The 20,575-nt window shown below is 47.8% G+C and overlaps 1 protein-coding gene across 5 annotated transcripts in view; it reads right to left on the bottom strand.

The window, feature by feature from the left end:
* BRWD3 (bromodomain and WD repeat domain containing 3) overlaps positions 1-20,168 on the bottom strand; it is a 356,261-nt gene extending 336,093 nt beyond the window's left edge. For 3 of the 5 annotated variants that reach the window (XR_012711825.1, XM_075259245.1, XM_075259246.1), the window contains exons 1-29: positions 20,057-20,168; positions 19,903-19,961; positions 19,360-19,389; positions 19,203-19,262; positions 17,389-17,539; positions 17,209-17,307; positions 16,298-16,458; positions 16,000-16,221; positions 13,491-13,591; positions 12,757-12,827; positions 12,538-12,638; positions 12,168-12,208; positions 11,496-11,600; positions 11,257-11,410; positions 9,070-9,204; positions 8,776-8,904; positions 8,458-8,683; positions 7,696-7,854; positions 7,016-7,199; positions 5,889-5,982; positions 5,662-5,808; positions 5,112-5,188; positions 4,786-4,963; positions 4,506-4,622; positions 3,835-3,942; positions 1,848-1,972; positions 754-836; positions 557-668; positions 75-136 (exon numbers count right to left, since the gene is read on the bottom strand). Coding sequence is in view for 4 of the 5 variants with exons in the window: in XM_075259245.1 (XP_075115346.1) it covers positions 75-136; positions 557-668; positions 754-836; positions 1,848-1,972; positions 3,835-3,942; positions 4,506-4,622; positions 4,786-4,963; positions 5,112-5,188; positions 5,662-5,808; positions 5,889-5,982; positions 7,016-7,199; positions 7,696-7,854; positions 8,458-8,683; positions 8,776-8,904; positions 9,070-9,204; positions 11,257-11,410; positions 11,496-11,600; positions 12,168-12,208; positions 12,538-12,638; positions 12,757-12,827; positions 13,491-13,591; positions 16,000-16,221; positions 16,298-16,458; positions 17,209-17,307; positions 17,389-17,539; positions 19,203-19,262; positions 19,360-19,389; positions 19,903-19,961; positions 20,057-20,066 (3,301 nt within the window). In the remaining variant the exon portion in view is untranslated. The remainder of the gene's footprint in view (positions 1-74; positions 137-556; positions 669-753; positions 837-1,847; positions 1,973-3,834; positions 3,943-4,505; positions 4,623-4,785; positions 4,964-5,111; positions 5,189-5,661; positions 5,809-5,888; positions 5,983-7,015; positions 7,200-7,695; positions 7,855-8,457; positions 8,684-8,775; positions 8,905-9,069; positions 9,205-11,256; positions 11,411-11,495; positions 11,601-12,167; positions 12,209-12,537; positions 12,639-12,756; positions 12,828-13,490; positions 13,592-15,999; positions 16,222-16,297; positions 16,459-17,208; positions 17,308-17,388; positions 17,540-19,202; positions 19,263-19,359; positions 19,390-19,902; positions 19,962-20,056) is intronic. The other 2 variants (XM_075259247.1, XM_075259248.1) reach the window with 1 other exon arrangement.
* Positions 20,169-20,575: the final 407 nt, after the last annotated feature.

Here is a 20,575-nt window from a genome sequence, read left to right as displayed (position 1 = left end):
CAATACTTATTTTATACTGTGAGCATATATACATACACCCCCCCACACACACTTATTGTATAATGTGAACATACTGTCTTCTGGGATCGGCTCCATGTCCCAAGGGCTCATGTTTTCCCTTTCGTTGTTGTCCCAACTGGAAGCAGAAAATGCAGCAATAAGAATTCACACACAGCTCAGTGAGGCTCATTTATCATCATGGCTGGGCTCGCGTTCTGGGTATTTTGTACCTACTACATTTTGGGTAGAATCCACTATGAAATTTATTAAATGAACGAACCAACAAGAACAGATGTTACTAACACAACTCCTTTCACGAGAGTCTAGTTAATTGGGCGTGGCTTGATGGGAAATGGGGCGTGGCTTGTGGATATAGCCACACCGCACCAAGCTTTAATGAATAAAAATTAGGCGCCACCTACGTATGTCTAAAGAGTTATCTCTCTGGAGCCACTGTGATAGGTTTTACATAGTCTGCCTAGACTACACCTGCAGAGTATTCCATCAGAGCTCTATCCCTGCAGAGTATCACACCACAGCCTGCAGCTGCACTTACTGGACGCTGTAACACTGGAACAGACTGTCCGGGTACTCCATCTGGAAAGGCTGCTGACTCTCCACCGTCCCAAACCACCAGGCGTCATCGATGATGCTGCGGAAGCGATCACCTAGAGAGCAAATAATATCAGCAGGTTAACCACAGAGCAGCGGGAGCGACATCTGTAAATACCGCAGGACACGCATCACACGCACCGATCTGCCAATTACGCTCCTTCGCTTCCTTATAGAACTGATGGAGGATGAGAAAGTCAATCACATCCGGCATATCGTGATATCTAGGAGACAGAACAACATTGTGATAATCATATAGCGCAATATATCAATCATATACTAACCCTAAGGCCAATATACCAACCACATACCACCCCCAAACACAATATTACCAATCCTTCCCCTGCCCTCACAACCTCAATATATCAATTACCCCCTACAATATTCTGTAAGCTCCTGTGGATGATACTGACCAGTCTGAATTGGTCCTGTACCCATAGATGCTACATTGTCAGGATACAGACATAATAATCCAATGTTCAGTAATCCTATTTATTAAAGGAGCTATACCACAAGGAATAACTATCCAGAGATATCTGATCAGTGGGAGTTTGATCGCTGAGGTATCCCCCCTACCCCATGGTGCATTCAGCGTGACCATAGACAGGCTGAATGAAGGCATGTTACTTGGTGGACAGTGCTCCCATTCATTTCAATAGGAGCACAGGAGATAGCGATGCAATTTTTCTGATCCTATTCTGACTTAATTGTAACTGCATCACAACTGTGCCAAGCTAAACCATCCGACACTTCCCACCAAGAAGATATATATCATATCAGGTCTCATCTTTTACCATCACCAGGTTCCTCAGTGGCTGAACACACGGTGTATGCTCCCCCAGACATATACCGTAATAATGCTCTCCCTAGTGGCCCCCAGACACACAATAATGCTCCCCAAAGTTGCTCCCACACTGAAGTTGTGCCACATAAATAAACGATCAGTAACTCTTTCTCATCCGCATTCTCCCGGAGCCGATGCAGCAGGTCTGAGCCAAAGACATCACTAGTAGATGCCTGAAGGGTGGAGCAGGAGGCTTAAGGCTTTGTGCTCACCATTCTATTCAAACTAACTCAACATCCTAAGGACACCACTGTAGTTAGAAGATATGCCGCCATTTTCCCTTTGGGTTAGTGGGGCACCCTGGTTGGGAATCGCTGATCTACAGCTCAGTCTTACACAAAACACTTCAATCTAACAGTTTCAGACGATAATCTACGAGGTGGAGACTTACTTGAGTGAGAACGACTCTCCACTCATCTGACCAGATGTGGGGTCCAGGAAGGCAAGCTTCAAGCAGCAGAGAGTAGGGGGTCCCACCTCATATTTAATCCCCACAACTTTCAATAATTCTTGTTCCTAAGAAAGGAAATGAATAGTCAGTCAGTGAGTCAAGGGGCAGAGATTTATCTCATGACAGTCGCCCAGAAGATCACAATCTCCCCAAAGTGGTCTGTGAGCTGCACACTATGAGCAGCGTTAAGTTCATCATTAGAAGTGTCATGGTGGGGAGACGCTGCACCCTATCAGGGGTGTAGACAGGGGCTATGCTCTAACATGAGCTTCAGCGCCATCTGCTGGTCATAGAACATTTAGGCTGGATTAATCCACAGCATTTTCAGGGGGTTTTAATTTATTTTAACTATATGTAGATGTGTATGTTTATCTCTGTCTACATACACAGCACACCTGTTTGTAGCATGCTAAGGCTGTGGCCTTTATAAAACTTCAATAATTGCGGTTTTATATACTGTTAGAAAGCCAACAGTGCGCTGAATTCAGCGCAATATCGTCTTTCCCGTAATGTGCCCCGGGTGAAGAGCTATTGGTGTTGTTACCTAGTTCTTCAGTGTCAAAAGGGCATTTCTGACAGTCTATGAGGAACTTCCCTCCTGACAGTAGAGTCCATAGCGCTGTACTGTAAGAGGAGGCGTTCTTTACCGCCCATCCTCCTGACAGTACTCATCCATAGGCTGGTACTGGAGGGGGAGGTTGGGGTGTTCCTCACCGCTCAGCGTCATTGCTGGGCAGTAAGGAACGGCCCCTCTGACAGTACAGTGCTATGGACTCTATTGTCAAGAAGGACGTCCCTCACAAACTGTCAAACTCCCTTTTGACACTGAAGAGCTATGGTAACGGCAACGATATCTCTTCACCCGGGCCACATAATGGGAAAAGACAGTTCGCTGTGTGGATGGGGCTATCCCACTGCAAGTACACAGAGATCTTAAAAAGGAAATGGAATGCAAAGTCTAATGGAAAGTTCTAGAATGTCTCTTAATACAAGGATTGAAATTTACTTAAAGGGGCTCTATCAGCAAAATTTTGCTGTATGAGCCCCACATATGTGTGAATAGCCTTTAAAAAGGCTATTCAGGCACCGCTAATTTTATTTTAAACCCCGTCCTGTTTTAAAATAAAACTATAAAAACATATAGGTAAATCATACTTGAACATGCACCTTGGGTGTTGATGCACGATCCGACGTCATCTTCTGGCACGCCTACCTCTTCTTTCGGCGACGCCCTCTGGTCCTGGCTCTTCCCCGGCTTCATCTTCATCCTCTTCCAGCGGCTCAAATACGATTGGTTGAAACCTGGCGTGTGCACAGTAGCACTCCCTCCGGAGCTACTGCGCACACTCCGGTGCCATTTTTCTCAATGGCAGTGCCACTAGAGTGTGCGCAGCAGCTCCAGAGGGAGCGCTACTGCGCACGCGCCGGATTTCAACCATTCGGATTTGAACCGCTGGAAGAGGATGAAGATGAAGCCGGGGAAGAGCCAGGACCAGAGGGCGCCGCCGAAAGAAGAAAAAAGAAGAGGTAGGCATGCCAGAAGATGACATCGGATCGTGCCTCACCGCCCAGGGTGCACGTTCAAGTATGATTTACATATATGTTTTTATAGTTTTATTTTAAAACGGGACGGGGGTGTAAAATAAGATTAGTGGTGCCTGAATAGCCTTTTTAAAGGCTATTCACGCATATGTGGGGCTCATACAGCAAAATTCTGCTGATACAGCCTCTTTAAGAGAAAATGTCTCCTCCAGAGATTTATATCAGGAGGAGAAAAACCACTCTGGGCAAGCTGGTAGCACAACAAGTCACAGCATGCTCTACAAGGTTCCACAGAGTTATCCTCTGTACAGCCTCCTGTATTAAAGCTGCCGCACCCACAGTAACCAGAACGCACTGAACACTGATCTAGCTTATTGAATCTTACCCTGATCTCCGTCTTATTCCATGGCTGTTTCTGCATGTTGACGCTGTAGATTTTCGCTTTCTTCACGGCACGAACATACGCTTCATGGCCTTGCTTAAAATAGATGACCTGCGAGATGAAGGACAGTAGCAATGAGGATTAAATATCTACAAGGCAGAGAAATGACAGAAGAAAACCTGTGCCAGAGCAAAGAAATGCCCCAAAACATGGAGTCTTCTATTAACATGAGGAAATCTGTGTATGGAAAAGTTGGGTGGGAAACATGGCTGTCAATAAAGGAGACATAAAAGCAGTCACCCAGCTTTCCAAGTTTCCTGAATGGCACCTACAGTGCTGCCCCTACTCCCCCTAGATCTAGGCAAGCTGCTGTTACATGGTTTAGTTCTATAGGGGTCTGTGTAGCTTTCCAAAAGCTTTGAAAGGCACATAAGCCTGGTTATGGCGTAATAGCAAGGACAGTCTGCGCAGATCTACTACTATATACACACGTATACATTCTGTATATCATGTCAGCTTTCCTCACATTAATATATTCTGCTCCATTGGACATATAAACCTTTATTGTCCTGCCAGCAAAGCACAGTCCAGAGCTCTGCAATTTGTCATAATTCTACAACACCAAGCAGGACATAAGAGCTGCAGAATGACTGGACATGCGGGTCCCTACATACCTCGTCTCCCATCTGAGGGACAAAAGGAGAGCGGCGGGGAATGGTGTCCAGAATCCACTGGGGTGGAATCCATTCTTCACTGGGCTCCCCTTCCATAGACAGGAACTCGTTCTGCTTCTAAAGGTTCAGAGAAGAAAAAGGTTAAAAAAAAAAAAAAAAAAAAAAAAGGATCGTCCATTGATCACTGGGACAGTAAGTCAGGAAGAGCAGCCAAGACATCCCTAGGGAGAGCAAGTCAAGTCAACACCTGAATATACATTAAAATTCTGTTTCACCCAACTGTAAGAACCTTTCTCCGGGTCTGTTTGCGTTTCCGTTGCCGCTCCTCCTCCTTGGCCGGGTTCTCATCCTCAGAACTGCTGCACATCTTCCGTGTCGTCTGCCGCGTTTGTCTCTTCGGGGGTTGGAGATTAATACCGGCATCTGCCGTCCAATCAGAATAATCGCTGGAAGTGTCACTACAACAACAGGGGAGGAAGATGAGGGCAAAGTCATGGTAGGGGATACCCTACTCGCTATCCACCTTGAGCTAGATACATCACAGAGGGAGATTCCATCCCTGCTAACACTCCCCCCCGCCCTACAGAGGTCATCGCTGATAGGTACCTGGAGGAGCTCTCAGTCTGCCACGGAGCGGCCGCTTCACCATCAGAGGCATCACTAGACGCACGCGACTCCTCATCCTACAATTGAAGAGGAAAGCAAAAAGTCATTACAACAGATCCTTAATGAAGTGACCCGCCCACTTGTCCACAAAGCCTCATCCTGCTATAATGAACAGTCCTGCCGCTTACTGACTGTCTTTCTCATCTTTGCTGTCAGTGAATAAACACATTAACTATTTATATCCATGGTTAAATCCACAGTGCAACTCACACATAACAGACAGTCTGTTACAATGTGTCAGCTGAGGTTACTGCCAGGTAGATAGCAGTTACCTATACGGATACATTGCAGCAGGATTGTGACAGTTCTGTATAAGGATCAGTTCTTGACCTCTGAATATGAACAATAGATTCCATTCACTGAAAGCAGAGATCAACACAAAATGTATAAGAATGCTGCAGAACGTTTCCTTTCCCACTGATGTAGCTTCACAGACCAGATCCAGCCCTTATCCTGCCGCACTCCCACTACGTCCTAGTAGAACAGTTACCTCCGGAGAGCTCTGGGAATCTTCTCCATTGGTTGTAGCAGTGCTGGTCTGAGAATCATGCTCCATGTTGGATCGGGTTTGATAAGCATGAGGACGCTTCTTCTGGACTCTCCGCAGGGAGCGCCCACTGCACACCTGATATTCACTCTGGAAGAGAAAGCACAAGGAGATGTGGTGAGCCGGCCCATCAAATCCCAACAGATACTGATACAACTCCCTTTACTTACCCGCTGCGCTGGGTGGGAGGGCTTCCTCCTCTTCTCTGTGGAGTAAAGATGGACTTCCATATCACCCTTAGCAGTTCGGATTTCCTCCTGGACCCTGCAATAAAGGACAAATCAGATTAACATTAAAGGGATATTCCCATGTACATAATTATTTTTACATTTGTAGATAATTAAAAGTTAAACATTTTTGGGAATATAAGTAATTAAATATTTTGTAGAGTTTTAAAGATTTTCTCTAAATATCTTGTGGTCTTGATCGGTTGCCAGTGGATACGACCATGAATGCAGGAACTTTCTAAAGGTCAGAAAATCAGCCATGATGTCCTTATTGTGGCCGGGATATCTTCTGATACATTTAGTGTCCCTGACTGATATCCCAGCTACAAGTCCCAGACCATAGAAAGTACAGTCACTGTGTACATACATTACATTACTTATCCTGTACTGATCCTGAGTTACATCCTGTATTATACTCCAGAGCTGCACTCACTATTCTGCTGGTGCAGTCACTGTGTACATACATCACATTACTTATCCTGTACTGATCCTGAGTTACATCCTGTATTATACTCCAGAGCTGCACTCACTATTCTGCTGGTACAGTCACTGTGTACATACATTACATTACTTATCCTGTACTGATCCTGAGTTACATCCTGTATTATACTCCAGAGCTGCGCTCACTATTCTGCTGGTGCAGTCACTGTGTACATACATTACATTACTTATCCTGTACTGATCCTGAGTTACATCCTGTATTATACTCCAGAGCTCCGCTCACTATTCTGCTGGTGCAGTCACTGTGTACATACATTACTTATCCTGTACTGATCCTGAGTTACATCCTGTATTATACTCCAGAGCTGCGCTCACTATTCTGCTGGTACAGTCACTGTGTACATACATTACATTACTTATCCTGTACTGATCCTGAGTTACATCCTGTATTATACCCCAGAGCTGCACTCACTATTCTGCTGGTGCAGTCACTGTGTACATACATTAATTATCTAGAATTAGCTAAGTATAACAGTGGCCCATAAAGCCACCAATCAGATTACATATTTGCTCTGGATTGGCTAGATTTCAGTGACATCATACTGACTTTTCAAAACACACTAGTTTACCTGCTGACACCAGGATGTAGCTCGTTCACCACCACCCTTCTCCTCCATGCCATCAGATCTCGCTCCGTTGCCATCTGGCTTCTTGGGGCGTTGTCGTGCATTTGTCGGACTCCTTCAATCTGTCCGCTGCGTCGTAGGCCGACGTTAGGTGGTGAAGACAAATCCAGACTCTGACTTCTGACAACTGGAACAAATAAGAAAGTGAATGTGGGACATATCAGTAAATGGGGGAGAAGTGAGAGCAGCAAACTGTCAATAATAAGATGGACTGTAGGAAATAAGATGGAAGACTTATCAGATGTATGTACAGGTGGATGCATTGTTGGGCCCCCAGGCTGCCCATCCTGAAGAACCACAGACATCACCACTTGTATACAGAGCAGGGGTAGCCGTACACTCAGCACCACTGCCATCCCAGGATATGTGGGATGACAACTTCAGTGGATTTGATGAACTGGAGCCCATGTGATAGGGTGACAGGTTGGTGGGTTACACACAACTCATATTTTGGGGCGCTCGTCTGCCCCTTTAGTAGTTTAGGAAAGAAGCATAAGCGCTTGTATCCACCTCCAGCCCTTATAAATATTACTGGTGGGGACCAGCACAGCCAGATTTCTGTACAACGTGTAAGGTATAGGTGTGTGCATGATGACTGCTGTAAGGCGACACATGACACTCACATCCGCTGCTGATTGATGGGGGGTTGTCTTCAGGCTGCCCATCCTCCGTCTGCCTCTGGTCCTGTTCTCTCTGGAGTTCTCGGATAAGCCCATCCAGTATGCTTTCCTCGTGACCGGCCGTCTGCTGCCCGATGACTTGCTCCACTACATCTCCGTTACCTGACCAGAGAGATGGAATAATGTATTTACATATATAACATGATGATGATATGTGAACCGCATCCTGATATGAGAGAAGGGAGTTTGGATCTACACACACCGCACAGTTACAACCATTTGATGCCATTAAAGGGTTTTCCAAGCCTAATAATTGATGACCTATCATTAGGATAGGACATTATTTGAAGATTGTCAGAGGTCTAAAACCAAGGACCACCTGAAAACAGCTATTTGAAGAGGCTGCAATGCTCAGGTGAGTAGTGCACCCTCCTCATTACTTACCAAGCACAGCGCTACATACTACATAGTGGTTGTGTTTGGTATTGCAGATTAACCCATTCAACTGAATGGGAAAGATGAATAAACAGTTCATGTGACCGATGATGGTGTTGTCACATGTCTGCAAAACAAAAGATCTGTGGGAGTCCTGGGGGGGGGTCACACCCCTATTGATATTCAATTAAGGGCATAGTCTAAAAATAGGTCACTAAATAACAAGTCCAAGAAAACCCTTTAATACATGAACCTCAATGTGCGAAATTAAGAGCCCTACACAGATCCCCATGAAGGGTTCCCACAAGCACTAACCACACGACTTCTTACCGTTGGATACGTATCCGAGTTGCGGGATCAGTTGTTCATCTTTGCAGTTCTCCCTTCCTGGTACAAGGCGCTGGAAGCGGGTGGGGTGCGGATTTCCATCTACGTCTACCAGAAATGGTGGGGGCATGAGGTGCGGGGCCTGCTGTGTCTGCTCATCCAGCACGTAATTATTGGCATCTCGAATAAGTGGTCGGAAGTCGGTGTGGAAGAACATCTGCTCTGGGATCTGCACACATGAAGACATAAAGACATGGCTGTCACCTCAGGAGAAACAGCAAACACCAGGGCTACATCCTGCTCAGGCCGCCCATCACTCACCTTCTCATAACCTTTACTGCACCCAAAACCAAACAACAGGAGGTGCCCGTGGGAGTCTGTGCAGGCGAAGTGCTGTCCATCAGGTGAGAACTTGCAGTCAAACACCGCGCCATGCCCCTGACCTTCAATCTGGAATACAGGAGAGTGTTACAACGTCCCAGACAGCAGGACCAGGAGTGACAGCAAGCAGAGATCTTACAAAGGTGAAGACCAAAGACCAAGTCTGTTTAAGGATTTGCTGCAGAAGATTCCGTTTCATCTACAGAAAATAACAGAGATCACCCAGATCCTCACCATGTTGAAATAATTCCGGATCTTCGTTCCTTTCTCCAGATCCCAGACAAAAATATTCCCATCATGGCCGGCAGAGAGAAGGATCCTGGAGTCAAAGGGGTGCGCTTCCAGAACGAACACCTCATCATCGTGACCCTGAAGTGACACAAAGTGATGACATCAGGATCTCGCACAGATAAGAGCTTGTTACAGTGGATCACCCTGGAGCTCAGGACAAACAGGGACAATAGCAAAACAGAAAGAGAAACAAAACTATTCTAGAACAGGGGCTCTGAACTGTACCAAATCTCTAATCAATGTGAGCCTGGGCAGTCAGACCACCGCTGGTTTACAAGCCATCCCCTATCCTATAGGCCAGGGGTGCTCACACTCTCAGCATACAAGCTACTTATAAAATGACCAAGTCAAAAGATCTACTACCCACTTCTTGAGGGCGGGGCCTGGGCCGCAGCATTGTCAGATTGACATCAGATCCCGGAGAGGTAAGTAACATTGTTTATTATGTTCTCTCACCTCCCCTGGGGCTCCGATTATTATACTCTAAAAAGACCCCCGAATATAATAATAGTGGTAGTGGGATCGCGGCCTGGCCCGGGCCTATTCACTACTGCCCGCTGCGGCCTATAGTACAAGGGGAAGTGGGGGCGGCAGTGAGCAGGTCCGGGGAGGTTGGTAAATAGGCCGCTACCTGCTGGGAATACTCCAGCAGGTAACGGCCTATTATAAAACAAACATGTACATAAAGTTCTCATACTTATTGACCTCGATGGTGCTGTTGCTCCCGTATCCTTTTCTCCTGACAGACGTCTGCGTATCAGCTTAGGCGGCATGATGACGCCGCTTACGCTGAAACGCAGACGTCTGAACCAGCGCAAGGAGAGCGGTAGCTCTCCTGCGCTGGTTCAAACAAAAAAAAATTTAAAATGTCACACGATCAACCCATACTTCCTTTGCGATCGACCGGTAGATCGCGATCGACGTATTGGGCACCACTGCTATAGACAGTGGGTAACTTTAGGCTGAGGCACCACCCTGAGCTGATTTTTTTGTTGCAGATTTCCTGCCTTTTTTGAGCCAAATCTAGAAATATCTACAGAAGGAATGGGAAATTTCTTGGAAGTTCTTATACTTTTCCCTTCTGCTCAACCAACTCCTGGCTTTCGTTCAAAAAACTGCAGCAAGATTTGACAAAAAGGAGCAGCTTTATCACAACGTAGGGCCTCGGTCTTAAAGGATTGTTTTTGGGACTTACTACGATAGGTAACTAATTAAAGGGGCTCCATCAGCAAAATCATGCTGATAGAGCCCCACATATGCATGAATAGCCTTTAAAAAGGCTATTCAGGCACCATAAATGTTATATTAAACTACCCCCCAGTTTTAAAATAAAACCCTAAAAAAGAATGTTATCTACTTACGCATTGTGCACGCTGGGCGGGCATTCAGGGTGCGACGTCTTCTTCATCCACGCCTCTTCTTCCTCCGATGTCCTCGGGTCCCGTCCTCCTCCGGCGCTCACAAACTGAGACTGATAAAAAAAAAAAAAAAATGGCCTGGGCGCCTGCGCAGTAGCCGTGGTAGAAGCCGCATGCTACTGCGCATGCGCCCAGGCCATTTTTTTTATATCAATGTCAATTCGCGAGTGCCGGAGGACGGGACTGGAGGACATCGGAGGAAGAAGAGGCGTGGATGAAGAAGAAGACACACCCTGAATGCCCGCCCACAGTGAAAGATGCGTAAGTAGATCACATTCTTTTTTAGAGTTTTATTTTAAAACTGGGGGGTAGTTTAATATAACTTTTACGGTGCCTGAATAGCCTTTTTAAAGGCTATTCACGCATATGTGGGGCTCTATCAGCATGATTTTGCTGATAGAGCCCCTTTAAAGATCATGGGGGTTGGACAACAGGAACTTCCAGATTAGAAGGGTGAAATGGCTAATTTACCTGAACACCAAGCACAGCGCCATACATATCATAGGAGTTATGCTGTTATTGCAGCTCAGCCCAATTCACTTGAATGGGACTGAGCTGCTATTGTACCCTGTGACCTGTCAATGTGAGTTTTTAATCTGGATTGAGGATAACCTGCTGATCAATGGGATTCTGATTGCTAAGAATAAATAGCCCAACACAGCCACATTCTCAGCCAGCACTAGATGACATGTTGCATGTTGTCATCACTCACAGATAAGATGTGGAGGAGTTGCCCGCTATGGGAATGCCACACTTTTAACAGGAAGTTGTTGACGGCGGTGATGACTGTGGTGTCGGAGCGGTCCCAGGCCACCATGGTCACTTTCAGCTTGGTCCCTTTGTCCTCGGTGCTGGACGAGCTGCTCCTGTAAATAGAATATTCAGACTGAAGATGTTGCTGGATTTCTATATTGTCTTCCATAACTTCTTGTGTGCAGCGGCGTCTCTTACCCTGCCATCCTGGTGCTCATGTCCAGCACAATCATCCTCCATTCCTGCTGCTGATACTGCCAGAGCCGCGCCGTGCCATCTCTGCTGCCGCTGACAAAGCTCAAGCTACAGAATAAGAAAGAGCACGTCATGAACACCGGGAGCCCCTCATCATACACCCCCCCCCCCCCCCAGTTAACACAAAGATTAACCTCCAACCTCTTATCATGCATAAAACCCCCCCTCACTCCCTATATGAAGGAGTATGAACAGTACACACAGGATAACTCCCCCGCTCATTATACATACAAGGTTTACCCCTCTCAGCTCACTTCTATGTCTCTGACGTTTCCTATATTTTGGGTTTACACCCCTCAGGGCTGATTCACATCTGCGTCAGTAATCTGGGCAGAAAATTAGTTCATGATCTACTTTCCTGTCCGTATGACTTGTGCGGAAAGCACATGGACCCCATTATAGTCTATGGGGTCCATGTGCCCTCAATGCACACCAACGCGTTCAATAGTCTGTTTGAGGGAGGGGGGGGGGGGGAGTTTGTAGGGGTCCCCATGGAGGCTACCCTGAACGGATTACCGACACAGATGTGAACCAGGCCTCAGCTCACTGCTATGTCACTGACCCTTCCTATATTTGGAGTTTGCCCCTCTTTGGTTCACTGTCGCAGACACTCACCGGTCTCCATTATTACAAAACTGAACAGCGACCACCTTGTCCTGAAAACAAAGCAGAGGGGAGGTTAGGATGACGACAAAGCTGCCGGATTCTCTAATTCTAAGAATCAAATGGAAAAGAGTACAGCTGTCTGACAAGAGAGAATGGACAGTGGCCCTACCACAGAGGTGCTCTGTACTACAGCAACTCAAAGCATCACATGACCCGGGAAGGGGGGGGGGGGCGTCAGAAGGCTATACTCTACAGGGAACTGAAGAGAGTATCAGGAAACTGCTGCACACACATTAAGGAAATAAGTTTGACAAAGGGGAGGGTCCTTGTTAAGGGATAGAGTGTGAACGGCAGATTCAGGTATACATGGTGATCTTACCAGATGTGCCTCCAGCTCTGCGATCTTCTCTGGCTCATCAGAGCCCAGGTAATACACTCTGATAATGTGATCTGTGCTGCCTGTAGCTATGAACATCCCACCTAGAGGAGGAGAAAAAGAGACTGAGTGAGCGGTACATGAGCAAGCGGCACATGAGGAAGCGCAACACATCAACAATCATCACATTACTACTACAGTGAGGTGTGAAACAGGGAATACCTGAACTGAAGGAAGAGCAGGAGATCTGGACGCCCGGTCTGGAGCGCTCTGCAAACTTCAGGGGCCGATCACTGCAGAGAGAAAGCTGCATTACCTTTCATGCAATACCAGTCAAAAAAGACACAGAGGTCAATGCCCAGACCACAGATTAAGAAGTCCTGTATGTAACTTGCACATAAACCATTGCATTCTGAAACTATAAGGGCTAGTTCACACGGGGTCTTTTGGCAGCGGATTTTGATGCGGAATCTGCCTCAAAATCTGCTGCCAAAAATGGCTCCCATTGACTTCAATGGGAGGCTTCTGCTGCTGCTGATTCATTAGCCTTCCCCACTCTCACCTCCCCCGTTTACACAGATCACACAGAGCATAGCAGATACTTCCGGGTGCACGAATTAGCATATACATAAAAGCAAGCTAATTCAAAAACTCCTTGGAGGATTACTAAACAAAAGGTATGTCTGGAATAGCCTTTCTAAAGTCTATGCAAATATATGCTTAGTTAAAAATCACTATAGCCAATGATAGAATCCCTTTAAAGGGGACTGGATACATAGTAACACATTATCATTCGTAAGCAGGACAATGTCAGGATGGGCTTTCAGCCTTTAGATGCAACCAAGAAGGACTCCATTCGCTGACAGAAAGCAAAAATCTTGGAATTGTGAAGCCTGCTGCAAAGCATTGTACCAGTACAATCCCATATGCGCATGTATCCCCAGCTGCCATCTTACTTAAATGTCATGTTGTCCACGTTCCATTGCCAGAAGCAGATGGTTCCATCAGCACCAGTGGATGTGAGGTATCGAGTTTTACCTTTAGTTGACGGACAGAACTGCAAAAAAATAAATATAAATAAATAGGCATTAGAAATTCTGTGGCCACAAAATCAACAGACCTTGAGCTGAGTCCTGTACAAAGTATAGAAGTGAGTGCAGGATGAAAGCTGTTCGTATAAATATTGCGTTTTGGGGCTGCCTTTGGGTAAGTCATGTGAAGAAATGCAAACTCGTATATAATGGTATAAATAACGGGATTAGAAACACTTTGCTTCTAGGAGACCCCAACCAGGAATGACTGAGATGGTAATGGCTACATGGACTGCGCCCCCCCATCATAAAAGCCCCAGCAGCTCCATAATGTGATCTAGGGAGTTGATTCTCCAATAACAAAGAGATCTGTCTATGTCGATCCAGGGGATTTGTATAATGTGGTGAAGTCACCCAGCTTTCCTAGGGTTAGATAGAGCAATAACTGAACAGTTGGCCTCCCCTATCTTGACCACAACTTGTATTTGCACTGTCGCCATGTTCTCCTGGAAAATCTGCTACAGAGTCTTCAGGACACCCACATGTACCCTGGCAATGGTCCAGCCATCCCACTGCTGGCACAGGAATATACAGACCCTTATTCACCGAGCCCAGACGCTCAACACGCCTCTGTGCCCCCACAATGGAAATTACCAAAGCATCAAGGAATTCTGCAACCCCCAGTATATAACGGAGGGAGACTGCACAGAAGATGTACTGGGGGAAATATCCTTTAGGGCCATCTTCTAATTAAAGGGCCACAGTCTGGAGCTAAACAGTGCAGGAGCAAATAGACTACAGAGACTTTGGCCATTGTATGAGTAACAGATGACACTGTGCGGCCAACTTCACCACAACTAATGAAAGCGAATGAGGTCACACGGCCTGATGGCTAAAAGGAAATCCATGCACTCTATATTTTTTCTTACTATCGTGTTGCAGTTGTGGCAGTCACTACGAGACCGCAATCACCTTCATTAGCTACAATGCAAGCGGCTTCATGGCTGACAAAAATGGCTAATAACAGGGAGTAATAGTTTGTATTCACTTGTCCTACAATCAGCCTCTCCTCACCCCTTAAATGGCTGAACAAAAGACAGAAATCAAAGCAGCATTAGTACATATGCTTGACTCGTGCACCACATGTGCAGGTGCATAACCTCTTTGTTCATCCATTACAGCACATGTTGAAGCCCTTGGGACGGGGATTCTCAAATTTTGACTCTGCCTCACCAGTCAGTCAATTTGTTCTGATGCTGCAGCCTCATACCCAAATACATGCTACTGTGCTGTACACATAGAACCCCCACCGGTGGCCACCACATACCACAGTATAGCATATAATACCTGTATCAACACCAAATACCACACAAACACATAATAGCTCCCCAGCAGTGCCAAGTACCAGCGCCCAGCAGAAAATTCCTCCCAGAAGAGCCAGACACCACAGCGTAGCACATAATACTCCTCAGAATGAGCCAAGCACCACAGCACAGCGTCACTGCTAGCAGCTCTGCCCCCAACCTTCCCCTCTCCTAATAGAAGGCACGGTTTCATACTTTCCACCTCCGGCCTATTGGCAGCAGCATTTTCCCTAAATAAAACCTTCCAAACTTGCCGCAAATCATTCCTCTGTCCTGTGACCCCACAACAAAGAGAGAAGAGAAGAGAAGAACCTCCAACCTTCACTAACCAGCCTAGGATGTCTCTGACTCCATATTATGGTCAGCACGGGTCCTTTAACCTTTCTAGCCAATGGAGGCTAAACTTATAATGCAAGCCTATCATCAGTATAGTCTTTACAATGGTAGGGACCCATGTTTCACCAGTCAGTGAGCTGCACTTTAACATTGAGACCGGGTACACTGTACCCCCACAGCTGCCCCTGACGGCACAGCCCTGAGGCAACCAGATGCAAGCATCACTGGCTGTCACCCAGCTTTCCTCGATTCCACTCCATGACAACCCATGAAGGAGAAATAATGGTGACAATGAGGGTTGTCACCCATCTTTCCCACATGCAGATCTATCTGAACACCAGCAAATATAATCCTAATCTATAAAGTCACCAATGATCTTGAGATGATCTGTGACCCTGCAGACAGTTTTAGAGGTGTCTCATGAATCATTATGCGCCCCCTCTCATTACATTACAGTATTAGGGTTCAAGTGTCACTTCATACGTGGCAGGGGTACAAGTCATATCACCCATCCCGAATCAGTCCGTCTTATTCAGTACAGTGAGTCAGTGAAGACCCTCTTATTTTTGGGCACCACCCCTTTCCCTCTTCTCGTGGTTTTCTTGGTATTCTGCAGCCCTAGCCCAGGGTGTTGTAGGTTAGGATCCGTGTCTCGCCTGAGGACTGCCTCACAGTTTGAGAAGGACTGCCCTTGGACATCAGACTAAAGAAAATTTCTGAAAATGGCTGTTTACCTGTATAGAAGTAATGGATGCTGTGTGACCCTGCAGCACGGCCACTGGGGCGCAGGTTCGCAGACACCAGACACGCACCACTTTGTCACAGCTGCCAGCCGCTATCAGCGTATTCTCATAGTTTACGGCCATGTCGGAGATCTCAGCCGAATGACCGCGCAACGTGGCAAGGAGTCGCCCGTCGTCGGTGGCCCAGATTTTCACTAAACAGTCATCGGATCCCTAAAAATACAAATAATTACAGGAGCGGCAGGGAAGAAACGTTACAGGGCGTCTGCAGAGTCAATGCAAAACTTACGGTGAAGATCCGCCTCCCACTGCGATCAAACGCCACACAGTACACCGATGAGAGGTGACCAAGAATCCTCTTGTGCATTTTCATGTGCTGATATGAAGAACAGGGGAAGATATACTGGAAGCGGGTGCAGCCGGTCAGCGCCCGGGATGAGGCAACTCTTACTGGAAATCAGAGAGAAAAGAAGTGTGTGATCATTGCTAGAAACTCATCGGCCACATGGGGACCTTTTTTTTTTTTTTTTTTTTTAAATATACATTACAAAGAAAATCATTTCACACAATGAGACTGAGGGCCCTGCTCGCAAGAGCTTACAATCTATGAGGTAGAGGGGGTGACACAAGAGGTAGCAGGGTCGGCATTGCTTATGCAGAGGTTAGACACTTTTGTAATAGAGGTGACTGTCATTACACAAACATAAAACTGTAGGAGCCGTCACTAGTGGTGTCCTGTAACATGTGGATGGAGCTTGGACCTATAAAGTTATCCTGAGATGACATCATGTGGGGTAATGTGGGAGCGGGGACAGAGGAGGGTTAAGGGTTTACGTTAGACATTGTGATAGGCCTGTCTGAAAAGATGCGTCTTTAGTTTGCGTTTGAAACTGTAGAAATTGGGAGTTAATCTGATTGTCCGGGGTAGAGCATTCCAGAGAAGTGGTGCAACTCGGGAGAAGTCTTGTATACGAGCGTGGGAGGTTCTGATAATAGAGGATACCCAATGTGAAGACTTCTGATAGCAGTCAGTAATTGGGAGAGTTGTTGGAGGAAGAAAGTTAGATGAGTTGGAGTCCGAGGGTCAGTAGGAATGGCAGAAACCTGAAAACTGTTGACATTTTGGTTGATGACCTGCCATCTTTGGACCTGCCCATTGCAGCATCGCCCAGACACTACTGATAGACCCATGCAACTTACCCACACTGAGAGGTCTCCCATAGTTGGTGGGAAGTTCTGGGGGCCGACCCCGATGCAGAGCCGCATATCCTGATGGCTTCCATGATGAATTTCTAAATTCTGCAGAATGTAACACAATAACCTCAGTAAGTATCAGCTCTGCCCCATTTCCTCCTCTCTCTCTCCTCCCTCCCTCATTACCTTTTGCTCTCCGTAAAAGCGACTGCTTCCCCACACCCAGAAGGCTGCAGACCCCTGGGACGCTCTGTGGGATCTCCTGGTCTAGGATAGGTCCGATGCGCTCACAGATCTTCAGCAGGTAGTTCGAAGGAATATGAGAGTTAGAGGCCACCTGGATGGGTGAGAGTGGCATCAGGGAAGTGGCTTTAAGGCAAATTCACACAGAGCACCAGATGTAAAGTGGACAGGGGGCACATACTTATCAGGTAGGCAACATCAGCATATTCCTCATGTAATATTATCGTATTGTCAGCAACACAGCGACCAGCAAGCATGGACTATCACCTGCAGCAGAACTGTCCTTTACCTATATATCACCAAGGGAACTGCAAGGCAGATACAGGGAGAATCCGACATCCCCATCACACATTAGATACAGCGAGTATATGATACCAGCCTCATGTTAGATACAGCCCATGTAGGGAGTAGCCAACACCAACATTACATGTTAGATACAGCCTGCCATAGTGAGGATATGACTACCCAGTCATCACAGCAATGCACACTACAAGGTGTCAGAGACTGCATCCCACTCCTCATACACAGATCAAACTCCAGAGAGAAGCAGTCACCCCCGAAGAGCGCTGTTAGTTTAAATCCTTCAGTCCGTTTCTAATTTTATCTATTGGGGAAGATGGGCGGCCACCAATGACTACCATAACCCAAGGTGGGGCACCACAGCGTCCAGGCCACAGCCTGCCATCCAGTGAGGCGGAAGCAAACTCTCCTCTGATGTGACACTTTAGCTCTGCTCTCTTGGGTCAGGGCTGTGGCTATGGCCTGGCTACCGAACCTGAGAAGTACATCAGACTAATGAAGGAACTGTAGCCAGGCCGTAGTCCTAGCTCTACCGGGATAGTACTAATAATAATACTCTCCAAGTGATCCCTTTAAGTGACCAACAGATTGCATCAGTAATAAAACAAGACCCAACTTCAGAAGGTTGTGCACCCCAATGTTGTAGCACGACTCTGTGCAGGCCTGGATGTGCTATTACTTCATGTTATCAGCCACTACAGCCTGAATGCTGGAGGACGGCAGGCGAAATCGGGGTCACTAAACTGGGGGGCTGATACCGGCTGAAAAACATCTCCTCTTTTCAAAGAGACGCCATATGGGGGTGGGGGCAGGTGCCCCTGGAGCTAAGACATGAGAGGGGTCTTCACCCTGGTTCACTGCCACATACACAGCACTCCACCACTGCCCGACCCCAGAGACCCATGCACAGTAATCACCCAGCTTTACCAGACTCCTGAATAACATTGATCAATGGATAGCTGAGTGACAACCCCTGAAAGAGAAATAGTGGTGGCCATGAGGGCTGTCACCCAGCTTTCCAAGATAGTGTAGTTGAATCTGTAAGGTCATCTTAGGGTAACCTGTGACACTGCAGACATTTTGGGGGTGTCAGCTCCTCTCATCACATTTTAGTATTTTGCAGTCGGGTCACAATCATATCACCCGTCCCTGATCATTCCTGCTTATTTTAGGCCTCTATAGTGTGTCAGTGAAGTCCCTGTTTTCACCGGGCACCACCCCCTCCCCCGTTTCCCGGTGTTCTGCAGCCCGAGCCCGGTCCGGGTTATTATGAGGTACGGACCAATCACAGGCCTCGTCTTATAGCAGTCACATGTAAGCGGAGAGGCTATTGGCCCAGGCGGCGATGACGTCACAGCATGCAGCTGCCCTCACATGACCCTCCGGTATCACAATGGACACTATTAGTGAGTGACCCGGACACCCGGTACACCCGACACCCCCCTCCCAGGGCTTACCAGGTCCGGGTAGGTCCTCTGGTGCCGGCTTCCCTGCCAGTCCAGGCGCTCCGGGATCAGCTACGGAGAAAAGGGAAACGGTGATACCGGCAAAGACCGCAGAACCGACCCTCACCCCCCCCCCTCCCCCAACACCCGCCCAGATGGGCCCCCTTACCTGATGCTCCTCCAACTCCTCCGCTAACGCCTGCAAAACACAAACACACGGCCGTTACCGGGCGGCTCAGCGGGAACCGGGCGTAATAAACGGGTGTGAAGTGACCCGACATCGGGTGTCATGTGTGAGCGGGCGGAGAGACCCGGTATGGCTGTGTGATGGAATATAGTCATGTGAGGTAACCGGGGACGAAGTGTCTGGAATAATCGGGTCATCAGGAAGGTGACCCGGATTAGTTACCCGGTACAATCCGGGCGTATGTGACCCGGATCGGGTGATACAGGATGAGATGAGAGTAGGGTGATATGGAATGATCGAGTGAGGTGACCCAGATAATGTAAGCGGATGTAAGAGTGACCCGGTTCGGGTGTGTAGCGATCCGGGCTCGGGTGAGTTGTGAGGTGACTCGGTCCGGGTGATATAAAGAAGGGTGAGGCGGGTGTACGGTGGTGATGAGGCGATGTGGCCCGTTTCGGGTGTTATGTAGAGGAGTAAAGGGGGGGGGGGGTGAGGTGACCCTATTCGGGTGTTGTCCGGTCTCACCTGAGCAGATCTCCGGCACGGTCCTGACTGCAGGAAGCGGGCGATGAGGAAGTAAAGCTCTGCGGGAGACACCGGGGTTAGTGACACCGGGCGGCAGCGGAGCCCGCCACAGCTCCCCCCTCCCACCGTACCTCCCCCTGTGCCCGGTACTCACCGGCCTCCATGGCACCTGCTGCTCTGGGCTGTGCGGGGATCACGGTGCCGGGGAGCCCATAGAGGCCTCGGGGACTCAGCGCATCGCTCTCCCCGGGTACACGGAGCCCCCTCCGGCCTTGCACTGAGCACACAACACAGCGCCGCGCTCCTCCGGAGACAGGGGGCGCTGTGGGCACCGAGCGGCAGTCTACACTCTGTCCGCCCGCGGCTCTATAGTCACGGACCGACAGCTCTTGCTCATTCAGGGCGCTGCGCTCTTCTCCAGACAGAGGGCGCTGTGTAGTTGTGAGGAGACCAAAAGAGCGTCACCATAGAGTCGCAGATCCTGAAACTTGTTCCTGCTGTGCCAGCATCTCGATGGTACCAGGAGCGGTCCTAGCGTGGAGCGCATCATGGAACGCACAGATGTCTACCAGTCCAGACTGGCAGCTGCGGGAGGACAACAAGTCCCAGGAGGTTCTTACAATGAAGCATAAACAGCGCTCCCGGCATGCAGTGCGCTAATCACTGCCTCACA

Source organism: Leptodactylus fuscus, chromosome 11, assembly GCF_031893055.1.
Source record: "Leptodactylus fuscus isolate aLepFus1 chromosome 11, aLepFus1.hap2, whole genome shotgun sequence".
NCBI lineage: Eukaryota > Metazoa > Chordata > Amphibia > Anura > Leptodactylidae > Leptodactylus > Leptodactylus fuscus.
Note: the sequence above shows the minus strand (reverse complement) of the source record. Positions and strands in the feature narration are given on the sequence as shown.